The sequence below is a fragment of the Rosa chinensis genome, chromosome 2 (assembly GCF_002994745.2).
Source record: "Rosa chinensis cultivar Old Blush chromosome 2, RchiOBHm-V2, whole genome shotgun sequence".
Classification (NCBI taxonomy): domain Eukaryota; kingdom Viridiplantae; phylum Streptophyta; class Magnoliopsida; order Rosales; family Rosaceae; genus Rosa; species Rosa chinensis.
Genome location: NC_037089.1, coordinates 25,550,695 through 25,577,535, shown reverse-complemented (window position 1 = coordinate 25,577,535; position 26,841 = coordinate 25,550,695). Strand labels below are relative to the sequence as shown.

The 26,841-nt window shown below is 37.6% G+C and overlaps 3 protein-coding genes and 1 pseudogene across 3 annotated transcripts; 2 read left to right on the top strand and 2 right to left on the bottom strand.

The window, feature by feature from the left end:
• Nucleotides 1–7,230: 7,230 nt before the first annotated feature.
• On the top strand, nucleotides 7,231–8,169 carry LOC112189929. The gene is made up of 2 exons (XM_024329323.2): nucleotides 7,231–7,365; nucleotides 7,458–8,169. The coding sequence occupies exons 1-2, from the start codon at nucleotides 7,293–7,295 to the stop codon at nucleotides 7,835–7,837; spliced, it is 453 nt and encodes a 150-aa protein (XP_024185091.1). The 5' UTR covers nucleotides 7,231–7,292; the 3' UTR covers nucleotides 7,838–8,169.
• A 2,529-nt stretch (nucleotides 8,170–10,698) lies between these two features.
• Nucleotides 10,699–13,892, bottom strand: LOC121048872 (annotated as a pseudogene).
• Nucleotides 13,893–14,165: 273 nt separating this feature from the next.
• Nucleotides 14,166–17,832, bottom strand: LOC112189926. Its single transcript, XM_040513174.1, has 8 exons — nucleotides 17,598–17,832; nucleotides 16,440–16,589; nucleotides 15,674–15,786; nucleotides 15,475–15,597; nucleotides 15,257–15,369; nucleotides 15,012–15,121; nucleotides 14,579–14,768; nucleotides 14,166–14,488 (listed from the first exon to the last, which is right to left on the bottom strand). The coding sequence occupies exons 2-8, from the start codon at nucleotides 16,567–16,569 to the stop codon at nucleotides 14,197–14,199; spliced, it is 1,071 nt and encodes a 356-aa protein (XP_040369108.1). The 5' UTR covers nucleotides 16,570–16,589; nucleotides 17,598–17,832; the 3' UTR covers nucleotides 14,166–14,196.
• Nucleotides 17,833–23,171: 5,339 nt separating this feature from the next.
• LOC112189928 lies at nucleotides 23,172–23,927 on the top strand. The gene is made up of 2 exons (XM_024329322.2): nucleotides 23,172–23,245; nucleotides 23,349–23,927. Exons 1-2 carry the CDS (start codon nucleotides 23,191–23,193, stop codon nucleotides 23,780–23,782), a joined length of 489 nt encoding a protein of 162 aa, XP_024185090.1. The 5' UTR covers nucleotides 23,172–23,190; the 3' UTR covers nucleotides 23,783–23,927.
• Nucleotides 23,928–26,841: the final 2,914 nt, after the last annotated feature.

Below are 26,841 nucleotides of genomic sequence, written 5' to 3'. Positions count from 1 at the left end.
CTTATACTAATAAGCTAGTGAGGATATCTTATGTTCAATAAAGATGAAATTATAGTTTTAAAGCTCGTTCACCCTCCAAATATGGAAAAATTTTCCATCCCATCTAATTTGGAAAATACAAGATGGCAATCTTCCGCTACAACCCATTTTGTTAAGCCTTCTATAGGTGTAGCAGCTTTGGTTGCTTCAACTTCTTCAAGTGCGTAGCAGTCTATCTTTGAATGTTTGGTGCAGGTAAATAATTTGCAAGACCTAACAGTAACAAAAAAAAACTAATTTAAAAACAACAATTACAACATAAATTTATAAAGCTAATGAGTGATATGCTCAAAGTGAGTGCTAATTTAAAACCTTGCATTAGATTGTAGTTAAGAGTAAGTTTCTAAGCCGAGGATTGGAGTATACTTCCTGTCAAAAACGTTAAACAAATTAGTGTTATTCACAAAGTATAAAACAAAGTATATATTTACAAAAATGACAAGATAAGGGGATTTATAAAAGTTTGTATTCTAGTCTAACAATATAATACATGTGATTGATCAAACCATGAATCAAGATAGAAGTAGTGGACGAAAAAGATGTAAGATGTAGTTATCAACCATTAACACAAAAATAGAATATCAAATCATAAATCACGAATCAAAATATGTAGATGAACGAAATAAATCAAGAACAGAGATGAACGCATACAAAGTCCTTATTACTTTTCTTAATTAATTAACTAGATGAACACACCATAGTTAACCCTATTAAATATGCAATGCTAGTCATAGAATGCTACTCATTAATAAAACATAATTAACGCATAAAGATCAATGAAAGTTTGATTGATTTAAGCCAAGAACACAAGTTGGAACGCTAATCAAGCATGCAAGACTCATTGTTGATTTACCTAAGTAATTATGAGTTTTCCACTAAGCAATTAAGATCTAAACTCTAGCATATCTTAATTTGGATTCAATTACATGCTCAATTTTCTAAGTTTGCAACCAAAGAACACAAAACACATAAAAGGCGGGATTGAAGCACAAAATCAACAAACATTCATCAACATATCATGAAATCGCAATTAACAATCTTAAAATCCGAAAACGTTTATCATGCTTCATGGCTATAGAAAACTAAACATCAAAACATACTCTTTATTTTCACAAATTGTCGAAACATCCATTTAAAACAAAAACCTAGAACGCTAGTATAGTTGTCTTTAACGTTACAAACATAAGAAATCAAAAACAAAAAATAGAAGGACATGGTTACACTTTTGAAGAACTACAAGGACGCAAGATGATCTTCAAAATGATGGAGGATGTTGATGATGACTACAACAAAGAGGTGGAAATGCTTCATAGCTTCAATGCTTGAACAATGGAGAGAGATCGAAATTTAGAGACTAGGCTTTTGATGTCTAGTGTCAAATAAAGAAACATGTTACAGTAAACAATGTGTTAAAATATAAACAAACAATATTAAAAAGAATTAGTATTCAAACAATTGGATTTGTCAAACAAGTATAATTTTTTATTATAGATGTCAGAACCCGTCACTAACAAATGATGAATTTTCCAACAAATGAGGCAGATGTAAAACAAATGTCCAGAGACCACGCATCACTCTAAAAACAGCGGAAAAAAATGTTGGTATAATGTTTGCAAAAGAATTAGCGTTAAATGTAAAAAAAAAATTGTATATAATTCCTCACATGTTTTGCAGTCCAAGTAATTATACATTTTTCAAGATCACACTTATGCAGTGTGGCATTCATCCTGAATTGCAAACAAAATTTAACATTTCTTATACTAATAAGCTAATGAGGACATCTTATATTTAATAAAGATGAAATAGTTTTAAAGCCCATTCACCCACCAAATAGGGAAAAATTTTCCATCTCATGAAATTTGGAAAATACAAGATGGCAAGGGAAAAGAAATTATATACCTAAAGCAATAAGAGGAAGTTTCAGCAAGATCGAAGCGGGTAATCGAAGGGTGATGAAAATGTGTAGCAGTGGGGAGTTAGTGGGTTATCTTTCGCTACATCCCATTTTGTTGAGTCTTCTATAAGTGTAGCAGCTTTGGTTGCTTCAACTTCTTCAAGTGCGTAGCGGTCTATCTTTGCATGTCCTTGCATGTTTGATGCAAGTAAATAATTTGCAAGACCTAACAGTAACACACACAAAAAAAAAAAATTTAAAATAACAATTACAACATAAATTTATGAAGCTAATGAGAAACATACAACTTAAGTACTCTTGGAGATAATAATACATGTTACCTATTAGAATCCGATTCTAACGTGTGCTTGGTGAATACATGCAATCCAACAATAGGGTCATTGGGGTCACAATCTTTCTTAAGTATTAGATTGCCATTACGAGGATCAAGAATATTGATATGTAAGATATGTAACATATGGGTAAAATTAACAAATTATTAATTATATCCGATAATCATAGTTCAAAGAAACACTTCTCTCAGAATTGCTTCTCGCAACAATCAATAACTATAACAAAAAATATTCATTAAATTTCTTGATTGAAAATATTTTACAACTGAACTAGAAAAACAAAACTACATTTCCATTTGTTGAGCTTACCCTACATAATAGTATAAGATCATATTACTGCCAACATAAAATGACAAAATAGTACAATAATTTTTAAAACCTCAATTAGGGAAAAAATCGGATGACTAAAGAAATAAATAAATCAAATTCTTTTTAAACCCATACTTTCATCGGAGCATAGCCAACTCATGGTGAAAGGTAATTTTCTAGCTTGTGAGCTTGATCCTAGCCGATCTAGGACAATCCGACCAAAATCTTAGGTATTAAAGTTGATCCTCGTGGTATAAACTTCATTTTGAACGGTTGGATTAACAAGGTTTTGAGTTTGGCCGGCGGTGGTGGAAGTGCCGCCACCTATCGCGAAGTTCTGGCCATGTCAGTGGCAGTTTTTGGTTTATATCTTCTACTCGTCGATACAAGTATTTCGATATATAATAGGTAATTTTCAAAGTTCATATGAATTTGTTAGGATTTTTACTGTTTTTCGATCATTTCAGTTTTTGATTCGTTAGGATCCGGCAGTCCGATTAACTTGTAATTTTGTTATATTGACCGCTGAAGTGTTCCAGAGACTTTGGGTGGTCTCGGATGAAGTTTTGATCGATTGGCGTTACTTTCAGATTTTTAGATTAATTCGGGAGTTTCGGATTTTAATTGTTTGATTGTGATTCGTGTACTGAATCGAGGCTGTACTTTCTTTAGGTGATTGACAGTCGTCCGGTAAATTATTTAAGTTGTGTTACGAAGCAACGAGATTTTCAAGGTGAGTAATCGCACATTGTTCATTTACGAACGAAGAACTTTTATAGTTTTTAGAGGTTGTTTAATTAACTGCACACTATAGTTGGTATTAGTAGGCATTCCTGAGTGAATGTCTACATGTGTGTGTGTGTGTATATATTTACATGAAATATATATATGTGTTGTTGGATTTGTGGTGGTGAAACGATATGCATGATTGTGTCATATTCTTGTTTCGAGTGTTTACTTTTTGGAAAAACAATATATTGTGTTGAGTTATATTCTTTGAAAAGCATTGTTGATTTGTGAAACATTTTTAGGTCAGACGTGACTTAATTTATGTGTGGTCTTTTGTATCAGGAGTAATTGATATGATCAATTACAGTGAATCTTTGAGGTAGGTTTGAGTAACATTTTTAAGACATTTTTAAGTCCAGCGCAACTTCTTTAAATGTTTTGATCTGTGGAGATCGGGAGATCACGAATGTGACCATGGCATGTTATAGTGAACTATGCCCTTAGTGGGTTGTTGGTTACGGATTATCATGAACCATGTCTTTGGCCGGGTTGTTGGTTACGATAAGTTAGAACTCTAGTCTGTCTGCCGAGTTTTTATCATATTTTATGGGGGTATTGTCAAGATTACCGGAGATTCATATGTACAAGTTTTTAATGGTATCTCATGGGAGTAATGTCTACATTATTTGGAGACTCATGAGTACGAGTTTTAATGGTATGTTATCGAGTTAATGTAGAGATTACTTGAGACTCATAAGTACGAGTTTTTAAGAGAGTTTCGAGAGTATTCTTTCTTTATTGTCCAGATGAGACTTGAGTTTCATATCTATTTTGTTGAGTGGTCAAATAGTATGATTTTGTCAAAATGTGACATATGCATATCCTTCGGTAAAAGGAAGTAATGCGTGGTTGTTTTATTTATTTGAAATGTGTGTTTTCCTTGAGTTGTTGGTGTGAGTTGATTTAGTTATGTTTTGAGTTACTCATACAAGCTTTCATAAGCTTACTAACTTTGTTGTGTGACAACCCGGTGCGCTATTCAATGGTATCGAGGTTAATCCTGCAAATCAACGTAATCGTGGCTGAAACTAAGGTAGCTTGACAGCAGCAGTACGGGTAGGAAGCAAATTTTATTGGCTTTGCCATGATTATGACTTCCACTATGTTGTAGGCTCTGAGGAGCTTTTACGTTTATTTTGTTGTAGCAATTTATTTTGTAAACATGTGTAATATATGACTATGTGGAGCGAGTATATATTGTGGTTGTGGTTTCAGAGCATCAGTATGTATTTGGTTAAAAAGGAAAAAGTTTTTCAAGTATTTTGTATTGATGGCTGAATTCTTCACGTATGTATAATTATGGGATTATATATGGATTTTTAATTGTGTTTAAAAATCAGAGCGTAAGGTACATACTTGGTGACAATCAGTACTCCTCGAGTGACGGCCCATATGTAGCGGATCCACATAAGATACTCTTCGGTGTTGATATAGTCATTGGGTATGTAGGAAGGGTTAGAGTGTTGAGTCGTGAGAGTAGTGTCGACTCGGTGATGTAGGTGGAGGAGATTTGTGTAGCTTCTTGAGTATAGTCTTTTGAGGAATGGAAATCTTCAGATTTAACTCGGGTTTGATGTAGGGGATGGAATTGTATCCTCTGATGTGGTGTTGTGGTTAATTTGATTATTGTGATTAACTTATACTTGTGTTTGAGAGTTATGCAAGTATTAATCACGTGTTGTTATGCTTCTCAGGTAATGGATCACTTGGGAGGTAGAGTGAGGGGTCGAGGTAGACCCAGAGGTAAATGTAGACCCAACGGCAGACGTGAGATTCCTCCTATTACAGAGGTATTCAAGGATAAGTTAGAGGCAACAAATGTTAAGCTGCCTACTCACCCTCTCCTCGGGTGGAACTCTTAAGCCGCGTTGTCGTCATCGGCTCATGGTGAATAGAGACGGAGAGGAGCCACTGATGGTTCTAGGTTTCTCCCAGATTATCATCATTGTATTTTCCTCACCGGAAAGATAATGGAAAGAGAGATAAAGATATCGGGGGGAGAGAAGGAGTCTAGGAGAGAGAATGAGAGCGACACATTACGTAATTTTTTAAAATGGAGTGAGTGAGAATTCTAATTTGTTAAAGTAAGTTCACTAGTGCTCTTTAACCGGTCTCCACCTCGGCAAGCTGAGTCGGTGACCGAAATAGAAGAAAACGTTGCTTCCACCGGTGGTCTCTTGACCAGCTTTAGATTGAGCTTTTGTGACCCAGGCCAAGAAAAAGGCAAAGCTCCTGAACAAATTCTTGACCCAAACAGGTCGGTTGCCACTCTGGCCCAAGCCTGGATGTTGAGAGAGCGACACGAGAAACAACGCTCATGGAGGCCATGTTCTTGTCATCTAGCGCAAAAAAGTATCAGGTGCTTGCTGAAGAGCCGCTACGGAACCGAGAACAACCTAGAAACCAAATCATCAAAACTGGATCGATTTCAAAAAAATGAGAGTATTAGTATGTAGAGCGTGTTGAGAGGATTAATTTTCCTACCTTATGCAGTTAAATCGGCCGCCGGGGCCGCCGTAAATTGCCACGAAACTATTGAAAAACTTCAAGCTCCTCGAGCCTCGTATCGTCGCTATCGATCCTCGATTGTATAATCCACCACCAGGAGTACGTCGGCGTTGAGGAGAGGCATCGAAAGCATGTAGTCCGCCACCGGGAGATGGCCGGACGGTGGGGTACCGGTGGGATTGTCTTCCAAGTTTTTGGGTCGCCCTCGCGGGTCAGAAGCCCGGAAGCTTCTATCATGGTCTGCCAAAGTTTGACCCGATCTAATCCTATATATAGCCGCTCTAATAATTGAATTTGGATGGCTACGATGAAGGCGGTGGGTATTTTAATGGCCCATATCGCACATCACAAATTTCTCATTTTTTTTCCTTTAATAATTTCTAAATTCCTCAAAAATTAATGCCCACGAACGCCTTGTGTCATGTACTTTATTATCCAACTCAAATCCTCGATATTTCACCTTGTGAAAATTTCTGAAAATAAGCTCGATGAATTTTCGAGCTGACAAATTGTCAAATGTATTTCAATTTTACAATATATAAATTAATATAAAAAAAAATCAATGAACAATAATTGACCAGTCAAGAAATAGAACAGGTGGAAACACATGTTCATTGGTAGTGAACAATGTCTTGACCCAGTAACCCTGACCTATTGACGTAACGGGTGAACTTGCTCTTAGTGGGGGTGAGTGAGAGTGTTTTAGTTAAAAGTTGGATATTGGATCAGGACCCAAAAAGTAAAAGGTAAATATATAATTACTTAACTTCTAATTTGAATAATGTCATAGGATTAAATTCAATGACTAATAATAATGTAATGAAACCCATAAAATGAATTAATGACTCCATGAGAGGAAATGCATAAAGATGATATGATGTGCATACCTGTCCACTTGCTTCCCTTGGTTGGCCTACACATGGCGGGTAAAATCTCAACCGAGTTTGAGATAAGATATTGTATCTTAAATAGTATTGACACGTGGCATGAATATATATGATTTACAAAAATAAACAAAAAATAAAAAAATTATTTTGAAATTTAATTAAGAGATATATTATATAAAATAATTATATATACGATATAAATTCATATTGTAGTTAAATAATTGTCTAAAATGATTTAAATTCTGAAATTGTTATAATTTTTTACTAAACGAGGTTGAAAATGCAAAATCTGAATGAATAATAATAATACTAAAGAAGTCAAATTTTAATTAACGAGCCACATGCTTGTTGTTACATAGTGATGGTTTTTATTTCAGAGAAAATTTAAGGCTTGCCACGTGTAACCCACCAGGATAAGGTTTGGCAATAGAGGTACAAGTATAAAAGCCAGACAACCTCCCTCTGGTGCCAAAAAAAAAATCCCCAATCCCAAATCGCATTAGGTTTAAGAGTATGGCAGGAATCGAAGCCACCATCGCCCGCGGCACACAGATCGACGGCGGCAAACAGATGGAGATTTGTAAAGGTATATATAATCACTTTTGAAGAAAACTACAATATGTTGATGGCTAGAATGCTCGATTCCTTATTAATGATTTGGTTTTCCCATCTCATCAGGGGAATCGCAAACACCATGTAGTGCAAAGTCACGAAAACGAAAACGAAAAGCTCATTGTTGTTGCACTTGTCATGATCCCAAAACCCGACGCCGTGCCAAAACTAGGAAACCTGCTTTACCAGAGGGATTTGGTTATATTCCCATGCCAGTACGTGTGGATAAGAATGGTAACTACATTCCAGAATTTTCTGATCGTGTTGCTTACATGTCTTGTCGCCGTTGTGGTATGAGGGGTGACCACTGGGATCCCTTTTGCCCCAACTCGATCAATGATCCGCCAGACTCGGGAGAAGCTGCTCGAGTCACGGGCAGGTCATGGAATTACATATTGAGGAATTTCAATCTGAAAGAATATCTTGACAAAAAGAACAAAGACTGATGGGAAACCAGAGAACCACCACGGAGGAAGGCGGTGAAACCAAAACTGTCCAATCCATTGCGGAAACAAAAACCCGTGCCAGAAGTAACAAGCCTTCTAATTAAAATAGGGAATTTAAAGGTGAAGTAGCTCTGCAACCGCAGTTTCTCCCAAGTGTACTTTCTCAACCTAATCTGCTTTCTGAAACTGGGTTGCTTGGTGGAGTTGGGAATTCTTTTTTCATGTTGGGTTACATTGCTTGTAAGCACATGTGGTGTTCATATAATCTCCCAAATTCATGAAAACAAGGAAGAACATTATTAAGAATCTAGCACTACTATTCGTATTTATCATTTTTGCTCGTTTCTCATGCCATCTTTGTTTTCATGATCATGCTTTTATATTACTTCACATGATAGAAAATCTACGTGCTAAAGCTTCGCAAACGTAGTTGCAGAGGTCCCTTGTTGTTATATGTTTCTTCTCTTTTGGGAAGAGAAGCATTTGAAGCTCATGTAAATTTTCTTGGCTTAAATTTTCAGAAGCTTCTCCAGATTAATTTCCGGCTCTTAAGTTCTTGTGTGCAGAATTTTCGGCCTTTAATCTGAGAGCAATGGTAATTTCAATGCTAAACTACAGAAGTTACCGATGCATTACTGTGCAATACTGAATAGTTTCATGTTGCAGATACAATATTACAATGTACCCTGTCCATCAGCACTGCCGTTGATTTTAAAACTGTAACAAGTATATGATTCTTTGCCGTGATCTATACTTTAAAAACTGTAACAAGTATATAATTCTTTGCCGTGATCTATACTTTTACATTCTATGATAAGAGTTGAGTATTTAGAACTCGGAACAAATAATTCACCCAAATCTCTGTTTAAAAAGAGGGCGCTTTCTATTTTTGCTTCCAAAAGCTTGGCATTTGAACCGTTCTCCTCTTGTCCTCACCTAAAACCATCTTTAAATCTTCACCATTAGTTGGGCATGATCCCAAAGCTTTGACATGGCTTCTGCTGTGATACTGAGCAAACTTCAATGATTTCAGTATCAGGAGACGATTGACCTGCTTATCATTACATTCACTTCCGTTCCTAGATACATGCCTGCACCGGCTAACCCTGAAAATGGAGGGATTACGCCCTGCTAATGAAGGACAAGAAACCTGATTCTGGCCATGACACCCTTTTGCCCAACCTCTAGCACTTTCTTGCATACCACCACTGTAACCGTTGAGACAATTCGAGTAACTTGGCAAAGGGTTTTTATTTTTAACCGATTATTGTCAGGACTCGCCGGATGGAATTTGGAATCATGGGTAGAAGCACTGTGACAAATGCAATTTCATCACTCCCTTTACCTTCATATGGTTGGAACTCTTCAAAAGCATATCATCTGATTTCGGAGCGCAACATAAGAAAATTCCTTGATATGTGTGTGTGTGTATCTGGAATATTCAACGACTTAAACTTCCTCTAGGGTCAACTCAGCCATTCATAAGTCCGGCATATCCAGGGTAACGAAGCTTGACCTTGGAGAAAGTTCAACATTTGTTATCAGCTTGTTCACATCATGACATTATTTTCAAGAGTTAGGTTTGCATCGATCAGCTTCATGCCAAGCCTCAGCCATCTGCAATCTCTCTCGCTTCTTCCAGTTCATTATTCAGAAAGTCTTTCAGAAAAGAGAATAATCTCGCTTGCATTAGACTGTAGTCACTCGACAATCTTTGAAATAAAGTCATAAAACCCACGAATTTAATGAAATTCATTCCAGCAGCGAGGATCCCTTTGTTGCCCTCTCCAATCTCAATTTGGGACATGTCCAAGAAGATTCAAGCTAGAAAACCAAAATAAAACGAACATCAAAGCTCAAACCATTCTGAATGGGATGGTAATATATTCGAAACATGAACCATTAAAGATCCATGTTCTTGCCATTTGTAACATCAATGTACATGTACCCAACGGAAAATCAAAGACACAAATTTTAACTTCCCTAAAAATCTCAAGACTCAGATCATGGCGTTGCAACACAACGAGTCTCACAAAACTCTCAACCTAAAACATTTACAAAAATGATTTGTTGCGTGGAAATTAATTTTGGGCTGCCTTCCTGTAAAAATAACTCGTATGAGACTAAACATGATAATCAAGCCAAGGAGTGATTATACTATGGTCCCGGGCTACCATTGGCATGATCATGTGGTGGTCCGAGCCAATAATATCACTCGAATTTGGTTGAGTTTCTAACTTATGTCAACCTGAACATCGCCAACAGCCTAACCACGGCAAAGAACCCAATTATGTCTTGCCTGTAGGGTGTAGAAGCCTTCCAGCTCTTACTATTCTTGTTCAAGTACATCTCATGAGCATTGTTCTATAACTTGTGTCGTTTACTAACGCCATCAACCTTGCGAAGGTCTGCATATTTGTTGTTCTTGGATCCATCAGAACCAGTAGAGCCCTTGAAGCTAGGTTCCTTTTCCTTCACCACTTATTTTTCTTGATCAGCTTCCATTGGACGCTGTATAGAATCAGCAGGTGGTGATGAGAGACATGGACACAGGTGTAATATACAGCCATCCGATCGAAGTTTCTCTCCCTCCTCCAAGGTGGTGGAGACTTTGGAGGAGGATCTTGACGATAATGAGAAGCATCTCGAGAATACGAAAGAGCCTTCCTTCCCTTCTTCCGTATTCTTGGAGCAGCAACGAGCATGGCACGCTCGTTGCTGTTCCTCCGAAGCAAGCCCTTGAAACTCCACCGCCTCAACAAAGTTCCAGTGGACTTGCTCTTCTTGTACTTCACTCCCTCTTTTTTTTCAATGTTGGATGATGTAGAATCATCATGTTCCTTCATAACCTCCGCATGATCATGTTGGCTTTTGTCTAGTAGAACAATTTCGGGGTCAAGGACAGGGAAGACTCTCTTGTTGGATCCATCAGAACCAGTTGATGATGAGCTCTCGGAGCTAATCTTCTTTTCCATCACCACTACTTTTTCTTCATCGACTTCCTCCGGATGAGCTGCCAAAGAGTTAGCAGGTAGTGTTGGAAGACATGGACACAGAACCGTCGCATCCAAGTTTTTCTCCCTCCAGGGGCTCAACAATTTTTTATTTACCGTCTGAAACATTCCCTGATTCGTCACTTCAGGGGCCTTGGTGACTTGAAATTGTTATAAAAATAATATTTTGAAACACCAGGCCAGTTGTTCTCATCAGGCGATCCACAAAGCTCAAATATCTTGTTCAGTTGGTCAGGCTACAATAAATACAAAGAAATAAATACTTACAAAAGAAGCCTCAGGAAGAACAAAAATGCTGTCAATTTTTGTGATTATTTGATAAAAAGTCCTACTCCCCAAGTCTAAGAATAGGAATCAAAATGTTTTATATGCTGGTATGCAATATCATATCGAGGCCACATGTGACTGACCACCTCAAGGCCAACAAGGCCATCACTTTTGAGTCTCCCTTCAAGGCCACGTAAATATTTTGACCAATGGACACAATTGAAATTCTACTGAACTGAATCTACTGAATACTAATAGTCATGACTGGCCACCTCAAAAATTTCACATCAAAAACCATTCCTAAATAATTACATCCTCTAATATGTTACAGTAAGATGCCAATTTTATACGCAGGAAGTGGATGCCACAGAACTTGCTTCATTTACATCCGAAGCATAGCTGCCCCTTGACAAATTTATAATTTAAAATGCATGTTACCTCAAAAGAACGGCCTAAAACTAATTTGGTTCAGTAAAATATTGTCCGGAAAAAAAAAAAAAAAAAAAAAGCTGAGGCAATCCATTATCAATTGAATTAAAACCTCAGGCTATAGTTCTGCAATACTAAATCATCAATTTAATTATCAGTCTAAAAGATAATATGAAAGGTGTCACCTTGCAAAATTGGCGAACCATTCAGAAGTTCAGCAAAGATGCAACCAACAGACCACATGCCGACAGCTCATCCACACTTTGTAGCTCCAAGCAGCAACTCTGAGGGCCTGCTCCAATCATCTCAATTTTATCTACTAACCAAAATGGGGACATAATCTTTGAAAGAAGGAATCCTTTAGAAACATGAGAATTTATCATGGTAATTGTGAAGTATACTCACCTATACCACAATGTAATAACACGATTTGTAAGCTGCCCATCATGGTTGGTAGCAAAGGATTTTGCGAGCCCAAATTCTGCTAGCTTCAATTTTCCCTCATTATCTAACAAAAGATTAGAACCTGCAACAAAAGGTTTTGTTCAGATTTGGGACATTGCATGAGTTGCAAAAGATTTAATGATCAAATCCAACTAAGGATATGGCAAAACTTTTTTTGGGTGAAACCAACCTTTCATGTCGCGATGAAGTACTTGATTAACATGACAGTAATGGAGCCCAGTTAACAACTGCGCCCCCAAATTCTGCTAGCTTCAATTTTCCCTCATTATCTAACAAAAGATTAGAACCTGCAACAAAAGGTTTTGTTCAGATTTGGGACATTGCATGAGTTGCAAAAGATTTAATGATCAAATCCAACTAAGGATATGGCAAAACTTTTTTTGGGTGAAACCAACCTTTCATGTCGCGATGAAGTACTTGATTAACATGACAGTAATGGAGCCCAGTTAACAACTGCTTCATATAACACTGAGGAATAAAAGGTGAAAAAATCTTTAGGTACTTGGCGCAACAAAAAACATCCTATGCAAAAGTAAGAACATATAGCACCTTGAGACCCAAAAAAAAAAAAAAAAAAAAAAACACACATTGTACCTTTATCTACCGAATTGAATATCTAACTCCAGGACGATCAGCAAGGCCTGTCAAATTATGATCCATATACTCAGAAACCATATAGATGCCACCCTCAAGCTTTTTACTATCTGTAATCGACAAAAACACATGTTAGAACTACCACCTGCATGTGATGAGAATTGAGGTACAAGTGACACTCTCGAAGCAGGTCATTATATGGATCGCAGGCATTACATAACTAAATAACAGTATTTTCTTACCTTGATTCTCTTGATCATTCTTTTCAGGACCTTGAAAACAAAAACAAATTATCCAAAAGTTTCAGCCAAAAAATCAAAGAAATTGTTTAAAATTTGTAAAACGAGGTAATTATTGAACATATGAAAGTAAACTACCTGCAGAAGTTACAATCTCTTTCAGCTTAATAATATTTTCATGATGAAGCTTCTTCAGAAGCTTAATTTTCTGAATTGCTGTAATAGGAAACTGCATGAACAAAGCAAAAATTCAAGACAATTAAAGTAAGATGTGAAATAAGTCTGCTCCTCTGTAAGTGCATGTTGGTCTGGGAGTTTGTAAAAGGGTTGCACTGTAATAACAATAGGTTTCACATAAATTGAAATCAACTGTGCTGTGTTGTAATTTTATATAACAATACCACATGGTAATTGAACGGACACATACCCCTTCTTTTTCATTATCCATACGTATCCTTTTCAAAGCAACAATTTCACCACTTCTGATTTCTCTGGCCTTGAAGACTTGGCTGTAAAAACACCCATAATAAGAACCCCAAGTAAGTGAAGGGTCCGATCAATCCTCCCAATATGATCTGAAAGCTATCTGACAGTGTATACCAACCAAGTATCCAGAGTGGTAATCTCATCCTTAGCAATCTTCACGCCCAATCTGCTACCAAACCACGCCAACTCAGTCCATGGACAAAGAAGAAGACAATGTTTAATAGATTCCTCATACTCCCCACAGATGGAGCACATAGGAGATTTTCTTACTTTCCTTTCGAATAGATTGTATAAAGAAGGTACAAAGTTGGTAATGGCCCTCCAAAGAAAATCGGACACTTTGGGAGAGAATTTAGAGTGCCAGATCCAAGGCCAAATCTTTGGGGGTCTAATGTGGGAAGTAGAAGCTTTCATAGGAACAGACATTATGCATTGCTGTGGAATGCAACGATAGCATGACCGAACAGAGAAGTCACCATCCATTTTGAACGGCCAAATCAGTCTGTCATCTTCATTTGGGTCTCCAATTGGCATAGCCTTGATAGCTTTAGCATCAGAATCATTAAGGAAAGGTTAAATGTGGCTGATGTTCCAGTTTCTTGTGTCACAATCAATAATCTCCGAAACTGCAAGAGTAAAGCAGTTTCTAGTATTAGCGGGATGAATGAGCCCATCCAAGGAGTTACGGATCCACCTATCTTTCCATACATCAATGGTTCTGCCATCATTCACTTGCCAACGCATGTTCACCTCCTCATTCCCCTAATACACAACTGAATTCAGAACAAAACAAAATATTTGGCAGAGGCTATGAGCAGTTTCGTTCCCATTGCACTTGAGCCTTTAAATTCTAACTTCACTCTGATCATTGATACTTTAAAGTATCTGCATCCTTCAACATGCATATGCCTTCTAACAACTCCTTGGAGCTCCTTCCAATGTAAACATGCTCTCTAGTTTTTTCTCTTACACAATCAATTAAGTAGCTTCGAATATGAGCTAAAGCCTGAGGATAAATGGGCCTAGCATTTTTAGTGCTTATGTCATCGTATGCTTTTATAGCCTCCTCTTCATCTTTGAGCACTATACGATGAACATAAAAGCAAGCCTTTTTTGCTATGATATTAGAATGGATAATACTCTTTAGTCCTCCTGACCTGAACATTAAAGTACGAACATTTATTGAACATACATATATACATAACACAATTTATTTACTTTAGAGGAGATGCTTTACACACACATACCAGATGTCGCTTATGAGTGCTTGTATATTATCTCCTCTGAAAATAGGACCAAAACTTGTAGAATATAGCAAGAACAAAGTAGCTTGTTCTTCCTTGTCCGCTGAGTCATACAATGTTTTGTATAGTGTTTTGTAGACATCTAGAACCCGATACGTAATAAAAATGCAACCATCTTTATGCACGTATGTCACTGATAAGTGATAACCAAATATGGAAAATAAAAGTGAGATAAAAAAGAAAATAAAAGTTTAGACCTTCACTATTTCTGACTTTTATGCAATCTAATTCAACAATCCAAACCATTCATTCTACACATGCTTATGCAATAACCGTATTTGTAAAGGAGTCATGAATAATTAAAGAATGAACGGTTCCAACCATTAAATTACTAGCTAAAAATACAAAGATCCGCAAATATATATTCACACATTACCCCTCAGAATTCCACCGGAGCAATAATCTTTCAAACTTCCTTGCAATAGAGCTTCAAAGGCCACATTAACAGCAACTTCTTTGGTCATGTTAGCATAACCGTCAGCATTACTAGCATAAGCAGTTCACTTCAGTTAGCATAGTAGCTCAAGCACTAACCAATTTGCCCAAAAATAAAAGCTCGCCCAACCAAATGAAACTCCAAAAACTAAAAATCAAGCAAAAAAAAAAAAAAAGAATACATACGTTTTGAGAAGAACTAGGTCAGCAAAGAAACCACCAGATCCTATTGAAAACTCTCGATCAGTGTATTCGCGTACTTTTTTCTTGTCTAGTGAAACACCTAGAATTTGAAAGCCCTACAATAAAAGTTGAATGAGAATACATAAATTAAACTAAGCCTTTTTCAAAGGAAAAAATAACATTAGACTAAGCTTTTAATTGAGCAAAATTGATGTCATTACCTCTTCTTTGTGGTATCCGGCAATAATTGTGCCAAAACTATTCCCACTCCTTCGATTCTTTTTTAGGAAGTCATTTAAATACTTTTTTGCGCAGTCAAATGATGCTCTCACTGATTGCGGTTCCTATTATATTAAACAATTAACATTGCTCTAGTTTTTCTTCAAATTAAAACAAATAGGGGAGAGTATGAGATCTTACCAGTTCAAGCAAATGTCTGTACATTTCATGCCATTCTTTGACATCCCCCATCAAAGTACAATATATTTTGGGTTTGGAACATAATTGAAATATTGTGACTTCCTGATCTGACACTGAAATGGTTGATAAAAACAATAAACAACAATATTAATTAGCAAACAAGGAGTAAAGTTAAACAATAATCTGATTTCATTATTTTCTTGCTCAATACTTTAAGAATAATAATGTAAAGGTTAGCATAGTAAATTAAAAAAATGTTAAGAAAATAAAAGAAACTAACCAAAGCACTGCAATTTCAATCTGTAAAACCAAAAAAAAAAAATATTTAAAAAATTCCATAAATTTAAAAAAAAAAAAAAAATTTAAAAGCAATTAACACACACACATTTGTTAAGAGGCTAGTAAGGTTACTATTAGCTAAGCAAGTAAATTGAACTGTAAAGTGCATAACCTAATTTACAAATGACAACTTAGTAATTCAACGGATATTGAATTTGAAAATAAAGAAAATATCACTTAACGTGAGCAATAACATTCAAGCTGCTATTGCAGTTTTTCTTTTGTCAAATTTGATCAATAAATGATGGTTCATTCTATGACAAAAGTCAATTCACACATGTTTGAGCATGTATTAAGAGATTAATTTTAGTAAATTAGAAAGAAAATAAAATAGACAATAAGAAGTGCACTTTTTATTTGTAGAGTGTAGACTTGTGTTCAATATATAAGACCGGGGGGGGTGGAGAAAGAAGAATAAAGAGTTTACGTAATTCATTACATTCAGTGCCGCCTTCATCCGTGTTGGAAGTTGTGATTATTGCACCGCTCCCCAGCATAATGCCTTCTCCAAACACAAAACCAACATTGGTTGTTCCATGGAGGTGCTGCTTCATCATTCTTGCAAGAAAAATTCAACCTTTTTTTAAACAAAAGACAATTAGCTTGCAGGATCTAGTCTTGAAGAAATATGAAATAGAAAGTTGACAGATTTATGAGCCTACACTTCTTTTCATTCAACCGGTTAAATGAACCCAAAAAACAGTAACCAAAAGGAAAAGATACCATGAACTAAGTACTGCACATCCAAAAACATAAATATTATCATTTATCAAACAACTAAAAAGGTGTTGAAAACCAAACTTTTTCTCTTTCTTTACAGTCAAAACCACTCCCTCCAACACTGTCAGAAAACTTTGCTCCTCCAGAATCAGAAAACCTCACATCATATATTAAAAGCCAAAAACGAATCATAAAAACGGAGTTTAACATCACATCATATAACTTGTCCTAGAAACTAAAGCATCAGACTACAAGAAAAAAAAAAAAAAAAACATGGTGGAACCTTTTCAATATCCCTATCCTTCTGCATCAGTTATGTCTAAAAATCTGGCACCGTATAGCAAGTGCAGGTCAAAAAGAGATGCAAATCAACCCTACATCACCTGTAAACCAATGCAAATGGAATTTAACATTCCAACCTCTAATTAAAATCACAAATGACTTGACAAAAAGTTGATTTAGAAAATCTGAGCCTCCAAAACAATGCAACTTATCCAATACGCAGGACATTAAGAACATAAAGCAGGAAAGGGTCATTGAGATAGCACAGTGCACTCCAAAGCAAAGCAACTCAAATTAATTTTCATAAAGATAAACGGGTTTTCATCTTACATGCTTTGAATCTATTACGAATTCAGCACTTTTGTCCCCACGAAAACACCAAATCTTTTGTCCCGTGGCAAATGACCACCAAAACAAACAAATGTTACAGTAAAAACATTCCCAGTTCCTGAAGTGTTGAAGGGTATACCAAAACAAAAACATGCCCTTTTAGAGTAATCTAAAACTGTTTATCATACACAGAACTGAGTCTATCTCAATAACACATAATTCAAATCAAACAGAGTCTGAAAAAAGACTTTACCTTCACAATCTAATCGAGAAAAGCAACCTACGGCAAACAACCCCTCGCGCCCTCTCTCTCTGTAAAGAACCAAAAGCAAACCCTTCGCGGCTTCGCCTCTCTCTCTCTCTCTCTCTCCCGCCGCCAACGATGTCTTTACTCTTTATTACTCTCACTCTCCATGAACCAAACACTGTCTCTCTCCCGAAACTAAATGGGACAAACTTTTTTTTTTTTTTTTGAGAGAGAGAGAAAGGACTAAAGGAGGACAAACCAATTAATGGGATACATTTCCTTTTTTTTTTTTTAGGAAATTAAACAATTTATCAATTTAAGAAATTACAACAACAGGGTTGACAACTTGACGCTGTAAATCTCGAGTTCTAATTAGAAAAGGGGACTCACTCATACTCCTAATATAAAACTAGCGAATACAGACACCATGAGCCTATAAGAGCTCAACTGTAACCTACATACAAACTGTTTCGGGGATTCCTGTGAGGGACTGTACCTTGTTCCTTGTCTTGGGGGTAGTCATGTTGAGGATAGCCTGGACTTTTTCTGGGTTAGCCTGTATGCCTCTCTCGCTCACCATGAATCCCAAAAATTTGCCTCCCATTATGGCGAAGACACACTTGTCAAGGTTGAGCCTCATCCCGTGGTATAGCATGACATCGAAGATAGTATCCAGGTAGTCGATGTGTTCCTCAATGGTGCAGCTTTTCACCAACATGTCATCTATGTATACTTCCATTATCCTTCCGATGTGGGCGGCGAACATGGTGTTGACCATTCTTTGATATGTGGCGCCTGCGTTTTTTAAGTCGAACTGCATGACCCTGTAGCAATACAATCCTTTGTCTGTGATGAAGGATGAATGCTCCATGTCCTCGGGGTGCATTTATATTTAGTTATACCTGAAAAACGTGTCCATGAAGCTGAGTAACTTGTGCCCTGCTGTGGAATCTACGAGTTGGTCAATCCGTGGGAGGGGGAAGTTGTCCTTCAGGCAGGCTATGTTAAGGTTTGTGTAGTCAACGCACATGTGCCATTTTCCGTTGGGCTTTTTCACCATGACAACATTCAAAAGCCATGTCGGTGTTGAGTTAAAAATTGCACAAAGTATGAAATGTCACCCAACATAATTTCACTCGTATTCATTAACATAATAGAGTTTTTAATTATTTCGGGTTTGACCCATTCAAGATAGAATTCATGTGTCTCTTAATTACAATCCCTTGTTACAAGGGAACACCTTTTGATTCCATTTATAAAGAAACCAATGTGTGTTTGTTTGTTTTTGCGGCTGCACTCGAATTTTAGAATGGGTTAACTACGTACCCGAGAAGGGATCAAGCCACTCGTAGTTCAAGAGTTCCAATGAGTGAACGACCCATTGGAATGCTTAGATTTTTGGGATAGGAATAGTGTTTATGATGCGGTTGTATCTAGTTTATTTGATTCCAGATTACCTATATACCCTTGCAGGATCAAACCACATGTAGTTCCAACATTTGAGATTTAATCGGTAGATGACCCATTTATTTTGGATTTGTGTTTGAGATATTTGTGAGGGTTTAGAGCCCTTGAATTTGTTTTTAGGTAATTTGTGAATGATTTGATTTTTCTGGTGTTTGGGTGAATTTGACTAGTGGAGTCAGGGATTTGGTTTGGCTGAATTTGACTGGTAGAGTCAGGCATTCGGTTTGGCTGAATTTGACTGGTGGAGTCAGGGATTCGGTTTGAATTTGTGGTTACATCTAATGAGTCGCTAGATTGCCTACATACCCTGTGAAGGGATTAAACCATTATAGTTCAGGATTTGTATTTGAGCTTTCTTGGTTTTGTACCAAAGGGACTTCATTTTTGGGTTTCGAAGCGAAACCGATGTTCAAGTATTTTTGATTTAGACACCCATAGCATCGAGTAAATTCCGGGTCACACTTCTCAATTTCGTTTGGAACCCAGAGGCACCCATCGAGCTTTTCTTTCGGGCATTCTTGATTTATTAGGCACCCAGGAGACGAGTCTTGACATTTGGATTTTCCGGCTTGCAATGGGAGACTTTCAAATATTGGGAAGAAGGTCAATCGATCACGATAACTTAATTTGATGCTTGCAAAACCGTTGCATGAGTTCAACATGAGCCACACAATCTTGTGAAATGCTACTATAATTAGGACCATGCCTTCCTGCCCTCCACATAAGCAACGTGAAGCTTTCTTTCTTTCATGAGACAAACTGAGGAAGAGTTCTCCATCATGTTTGGGGTCAATTGTCACCTTCTTAATTAAAGACATGGAAACTTAATTTATCTCCATGTTCTTAATCGACTAGAAGACTCCCTCTATTGCGTCTCAAGCAATCCTTTTTCTATTTTAAGAGGTTGCTTTCTTACTTAAAAAAAACCTGGAGGCTTTCTATATTTATTTGTTTCAAAGTCTTCTGCGTAAGAGTATTTGGCATGCTCCATTTAGTTGCTTATTTGTGGAACGAAAGGAATGCTTACTGACTTTAAATTGTTTTGTTTTTTCTTCATGCCTTGGTATCAATTCCCGAGTTGTACTTCAAAATTTGTATTTTTCATATAGTGCAACATATATCTATCTCCTTTCATACAAAGTGATGAGACTATGAACAAAAATAACTCTTTTAATTGTTATCTTTCTTTTCTATTTTTTATTGTCTCATTCTCTTGTATAATTGGGAGATCATGCAATAACGTGGCTCTCTAAAGGGTGCCCTCATGCATGTCTAGTTTGACGTGTTAGCAACGGGCAGCAGCTTAACTTCGAGGATCATAGTCAAACCGCATACAATGCTTCATGGTTTTGAGTAGAGGCTTTGCTTCAGGCTTTCTTGAGTTGCCTTAGTCTCCAACTTGAAAAATCCTGGAGTTTTATTTACTGGATTTGAATCTTCTTCGTTGGTGATTTTTGAAGGCTGAGAAGTCATGACGGAATGTGGGCTTTATCTTTGGAACCACAACTCCATCATGGCCTTCAGAGTCGCATATGCTTCGAAGACACTGCTATGAAAAGCCATTCGAGACACTGCCCGGCATGGTCATCATGGTCTTCGACGGGGCCGGTCCTGAGATTTGTGTGGCCTGAGGCGAATATAATCTCGTATAAATTGACATTAAGTATTCAAATAAATTTTTTGGGTAATTAGTAAGACATTATTCCTATTGGTTTATTGGACAAAACAAAGAAGAAAAGAAAAAGTTCAATGTGTGTTTCTTCTTTATTCTATTAATTAAATAAGTTGTATATTTAACAAAAAAAAAAAAAAAACTCTAGGCTAGCGACTTTGAATAGATTATAAAGACGAAAAAAAGTTCAATGTGAAAAATATTCTAGCCCAGCAACTGAATCTAGGATTCAAACCTTGGTTGGGTGGAAAAACACAACAAAAAAAGCTAACTGCTGGGCTGATGCATGTTTTACTTCATGGTGGAAGGTTTCAACAAAATATATATAGTATTCTTTGATGAGTAGACAAATCAGAGGCCCCTAGGAACCGATGGCTTGAGACGACTGCCTCATATGGCAGCCCTCAGAGCCGGCCCTGGTCTTCTACATGGCTTATGGAGACGTCGCTCTGGCATGTTTGTTTAGCATGGGCCTTTAATTAGAGCAAAAAAATGATGGAGGAGGACGATGAGATCGGATTTGAACCTTGGATTGAATGAAACTTCTTCTCCTATGGCTCCTGCTTTTTTTTTTTCCCTTCTGTGCTTCTCCGCACTGGTGCGTCTTCACGTTGGTCTCCTTAGTTTGGAACTTGAGCACCGTGAAGATGGTATCCTGATTCATCAATCAGCTTATACCCAAAAGATGCTTAGGCGTTTTAATACTGACAATTAAGCCTTTAAGCACCCCAATGGTCATCCATAGTCTTGATCCAAAGAAGGATCCATTCCGTCCAAAAGATGACGATAAAAATGTGCTAGAGGCAGAAGTGCCCTACATAAGTGCAATAGGCGCATTATTGTACTTAGCACAATGCACAAGACTAGACATCTCTTTCACTGTGAACTTGTTAGCTAGATATAACTTTGCAGGCAACACGACGCCATTGGACTGGTGTTAAGGATATCTTTCGATACCTAAGTGATACGATTGATATGGGCTTGTTCTATCCCTTCAAAGAGATTATGGATTCAGACTCATCATATGTCAAGAACGCCACCAACAGTGGTCTGCATTCTCTCTCCATCCCAAAACGACATAAGTGTTTTGGAAGGTTTTGCTGATGTTAGGTACCTCTCTGACCCACACAAATGTCGTTCCCAAATTGGTTATGTATTCACCATGGGTAAGACCGCGATATCTTGGAGGTCTACTAAACAGACCCTAGTCGTTTCTTCTTCGAACCATGCAGAGATTATTATTCTTCACGAAGCAATTCGTGAATGTATATGGCTTAGATCCATAGTTACTCATGTTCCAAGCAATTGTGGTCTGAAGTCTACCGCAGATGAGCCTACTAGCATTTATGAGGATAATGCTGCTTCCATTGAACAAATGAAGCACGACTACATCAAAGGCAACAATACCAAGCAGATATTGCCTAAGTTCTTCTACAATCAGCAACAACAGAAGCTCCTCGAGATCAGCGTGAATTAGGTTCGATCTGAGGACAATGTGGCAGACTTGTTTACTAAGTCATTGCCCAAATCCAAGTTCGAAAAACATGTTGCAAGCATTGGCTTCCGGAAGTTATCCAAACTCCCATGATCATAGTCATCGGGGGGTGACGCAGACATCAGGGGGAGATGTCTACATGTTGATCTCGAAACGTGAAGGGTGTGTTGTGCTTTTTCCCCTTCGACCGAGGTTATTTTTGTCCCATAGGGTTTTTGTTACTCGACAAGGTTTTTAATGGGGCAACGAAAGGAGCACCACGTTTGGGCGACACAAGGGGGAGTGTTCAAGTAAATCCAGAATTTGTGTTTGGCCCAAACTCGAGATTACTTGCTCTAGTTGAAATAGGGTTAGAATTAGAGATAATCTCGGAGAATGTTAGAAATATCCAATCAATGTATGATTACATTTCCTTGTACAACTCTGATTCTATGCCTTGTAATCCTGTATATAAAGAGACCCATATTATCAATGAAAACACAACAATTCCTCTCTCAAATATTGATTCCCTAAAACAGTATGCTATATAAATTCATATTGTAGTTAAACAATTGTCTAAAATGATTAAGATTCTGAAATGGCTATAATTTTTGACTAAACGAGTTTGGAAATGTAAAATATGAAGGAATACTAATGATCCTAAGAGAGTCAAAATTTTTTTTTTTTTTAAAAGGGAGTCAAATTTTGATTAACCAGCCGCATGCCCCTTTTATTTATTTATTTATTTATTTTTTTTGGAGAATGGAGCCACATGCTTGATGTCGCATAAAAGTTACGAGAGCTTGTCATTTGAACTGCAGGCCACAGTTATGGGCTTTGTCTCAGTTGTTGGGCTAAATTTGCCCATTGTTGGGCCTTTTGGGCTTTTTGTTTCAGAATAAAATTAAGGCTTGCCACGTGTAACCCACCAATATAAAATCCAACCTCCCTCCCTCCCCAATCCCAAATCGCATTAGGTTTAGAGTATGGCAGAAATCGAAGCCACCATCGCCCGCGGCGAACAGACAGAGATTGATAAAGGTATGTATACTCACTTTTGAAGAAAACTACAATGTGTTGATGGCTATATTTCTTATTAATATTATGTTCCGTTCCTCATCTCTTGGTTTTCCGATCTCATCAGGGGAATCGCAAACACCGTGGACAAAGTCACGAAAACGAAAACAAAATGCTCATTGTTGTTGCAGGTGTCATGATCCCAAAACCCGACGCCGTGCCAAAACTAGGAAACCTCCTTTACCAGAGGGATTTGGTTATGTTCCTTCGGCAGTATGTGTGGATAAGAATGGTAACTACATTCCAAGATTTTCTGATCGTGTTGCTTACATGTCTTGTCACCGTTGTGGTATGAAGGGTGACCACTGGGATCCATTTTGCCCCAACTCGATCAATGATCCGCCAGACTCAGGAGAAGCTGCTCCTACCCGTAACCCGTCATGGAATTATATATTGAGGAATTTCAACCTGAAAGAATATCTTGACAAAAAGAATAAGACTGATGGGAAACCAGAACCACCACGGAGGAAGGCGGTGAAATCAAAAGTGTCCAATCCATAGCCGAAACAAAACCCGTGCCAGAACTGACAAGCCTTGTAATTAAATAGGGAATTTAAAGATGAAGTAGTCCGCTATGTAAGTTGCTTGTTATTAGACTTCCCCCGTTACTACTCTTTTTGTAGCTCTGCAACCGCAGTTTCTCCTAGTGTACTTTGTCACCCTAATCTGCTTTCTAAAACTGGGTTGCTTGGTGGAATTGGGAATTCTTGTTTCATGTTGGGTTACATTGCTTGTAAGCACATGTGGTGTTCATATAATCTCCCCAATTCATGAAAACAAGGAAGAACATTACTAAGAATCTAGCACTACTATTCGTATTTATCATTTTTGCTCTTTTCTCATGCTATCTTTGTTTTCATGATCATGCTTTTATATTACTTCAAATGATAGAAAATCTACGTGCTAAACCTTCGCAAACATAGTTGCAGAGGTCCCTTGTTGTTATATGTTTCTTCTCTTTAGGGAAGAGAAGCATTTGAAGCTCATGAAAATTTTCTTGGCTTAAATGTTCAGAAGCTTCTCCAGATTTCCGGCTCTTAAGTTCTTGTGTGCAGAATTTTCGGCCTTTAATCTGAGAGCAATGGTAATTAATTTCAATGCTAAACTACAGAATTTGATGCATTACTGTGCAATACTGAATAGTTTCATGTTGCAGATACAATATTACAAATGGAAGCACTGCCTTTGATTTTAAAACTGTAACAAGTATATGATTCTTTGCGTGATGTATACTTTAAAAAACTGTAACATTATATAACTCTTTGCCGTGATCTATACTTTTACATTCTATCATAAGGTGAGTATTTAGAACTCGGAACAAATAGTTCACCCAAATCTCTGTTTAAAAAGAGGGCGCTTTCTATTTTTGCTTCCAAAAGCTTGGCATTTGAACCGTTTTTGTAACCCCGTTTGAAAGCCTCCTCTTGTCGTCATCCAAAACTATCTTAAAATCTTCACCATTAGTTGGGCATGATTCCAAAGCTTTGACATAGAAGACGGCTTCTGCTCTGATACTGAGCAAACTTGAATGGTTTCAGTATCAGGAGACGATTGACTTCCGCTCCTGCTTTTCATTACATTCACTTCCGCTCCTAGATATATACCTGCACCGGCTAGCCCTGAAAATGGAGGGATTACGCCCTGCTAATGAAGGACAAGTAACCTGATTCTGGCCATGACTCCCTTTTGCCTAACGTCTAGCACTTTCTTGCATACCACCACTATAACCGTTGAGACAATTCGAGTAACTTGGCAAAGGGTTTTTATTTTTAAGTGATTACTGTCAGGACTCGCTGGATGGAATTTGGAATCATGGCTAGAAGCACTGTGAACATCACTTGAATATAGTTGAGTTTCTAACTTATGTCAACCTGAACATCGCCAACAGCCTAACCACGGCAAAGAACCCAATTATGTCTTGCCTGTAGGGTGTAGAAGCCTTCCGGCTCTTACTATTCTTGTTCAAGTACACCTCATGAGCATTGTTCTGTAACTTGAGTCGTTTACTAACGCCATCAACCTTGCCTAGGTCTGCATATTTGTTGTTCTTGGATCCATCAGAACCAGTAGAGCACTTGAAGCTAAGTTTCTTTTCCTTCACCACTACTTTTTCTTGGTCAGCTTCCTTTGGTCGCTGTGTAGAATCAGCAGGTAGTGATGAGAGACATGGACACAGGTGTAATATACAGCCATCCGATCTAAGTTTCTCTCCCTCCTCGAAGGTGGTGGAGACTTTGGAGGAGGATCTTGACGATAATGAGAAGCACCTCGAGAATACGAAAGAGCCCTCCTTCCCTTCTTCAGTGTTCTTGGTGCTTCTTGGAGCACCACCCTCGCTGCTGCTCCTCCGAAGCAAGCCCTTGAAACTCCACCGCCTCGACAAAGATCCAGTGGACTTGCTCTTCTTGTACTTCACCCCCTCTTTTTTTTCAACGTCGGATGATGTAGAATCATCATGTTCCTTCATAACCTCCACATGATCATGTTGGCTTTTGTCTAGTAGAACAATTTCGGGGTCAAGGACAGGGAAGATTCTCTTGTTGGATCCATCAGAACCAGTTGGTGATGAGCTCTCGGAGCTAATCTTCTTTTCCATCACCACTACTTTTTCTTCATCAACTTCCTCTGGATGAGTTGGCAAAGAGTTAGCAGGTAGTGTTGGAAGACATGGACACAGATTTTGTATAAACCCGTCGCATCCAAGTTTTTCTTCCTTCTTTTCTTCTTCATTACTATTGTTGTTATTGGTCCTTGTTGGAGCTCCACGTTCGCTGTTGCTCCAACAAAGCAAACCTTTAAAGCTCCACCGCCTCGACGACGATCCAATGAAGTTGCTCTTCTTGTAATGCACGACTTGGAGTACTCCCTCTGGTTTTTTAACATCTATTGATGGAGGTGAAACATTATCTTTTTTGATAACTTCGACCTGTTGATCTTTTTTGTCCAATAGAAGAGTGGCACGGTTAAACACAGGGAAGACATTGTTCTCGGATTTGGGAAGCGAACCAAACTCGAAGTCGTACTCCAGATGGTGCTGCTCACTTGATTCCTCCATTGATACTCTTGCAACGGTTTCTGCTAGTGTGTTTGAGCAGAAGCTGCTGAAGCTGGGCTCCTTAGAAACTAGTCCAGGTTCAGAACCTTTGCTTTCCATTTTTATGAGAAGAAGCTATAGATTTTGAGGGTTTTACTGTGTTTGAAAATTAGGAGGCTTATATGTAGTGTGGAGAGAGGTTCCGAGTCCTAATGCTGGAAGGTAACGTTCAGTAAGATTCTTTCTTTAATAAAATTAGGAACAATTCTTAGGTTCACCCTGGGTGAACAAGCATATTCACCCCTGTTATCGATTAACTCACTTTTACTTAATAAATTTATAATCTAACAGTCCATATCTTAAATTAGCATTCAAAGATAATCTCTGTAAAAAATCAATCGAATTGGAAATCGTTTAATTATCTAATTGAATCAAATAAATGGACGGTTCTAACAACACTTACTGCTATTATGATGAACCGTCCATGTATTTCATATAAATGAATAATTAAAATGTCTTCAATTTG

Excerpts from the sequence above, each read along its gene's own strand:
- LOC112189929 (XM_024329323.2), top strand. The coding sequence starts at position 7,293 with ATGGCAGGAATCGAAGCCACCATCGCCCGCGGCACACAGATCGACGGC. Across the intron at positions 7,366-7,457 it reads ACAGATGGAGATTTGTAAAG|GGGAATCGCAAACACCATGT; the intron begins GTATATATAATC and ends CCATCTCATCAG.
- LOC112189926 (XM_040513174.1), bottom strand. The coding sequence starts at position 16,569 with ATGATGAAGCAGCACCTCCATGGAACAACCAATGTTGGTTTTGTGTTT. Across the intron at positions 15,598-15,673 it reads ACAGACATTTGCTTGAACTG|GAACCGCAATCAGTGAGAGC; the intron begins GTAAGATCTCAT and ends TTAATATAATAG. Across the intron at positions 14,489-14,578 it reads GCACTCATAAGCGACATCTG|GTCAGGAGGACTAAAGAGTA; the intron begins GTATGTGTGTGT and ends TTTAATGTTCAG.
- LOC112189928 (XM_024329322.2), top strand. The coding sequence starts at position 23,191 with ATGGCAGAAATCGAAGCCACCATCGCCCGCGGCGAACAGACAGAGATT. Across the intron at positions 23,246-23,348 it reads ACAGACAGAGATTGATAAAG|GGGAATCGCAAACACCGTGG; the intron begins GTATGTATACTC and ends CGATCTCATCAG.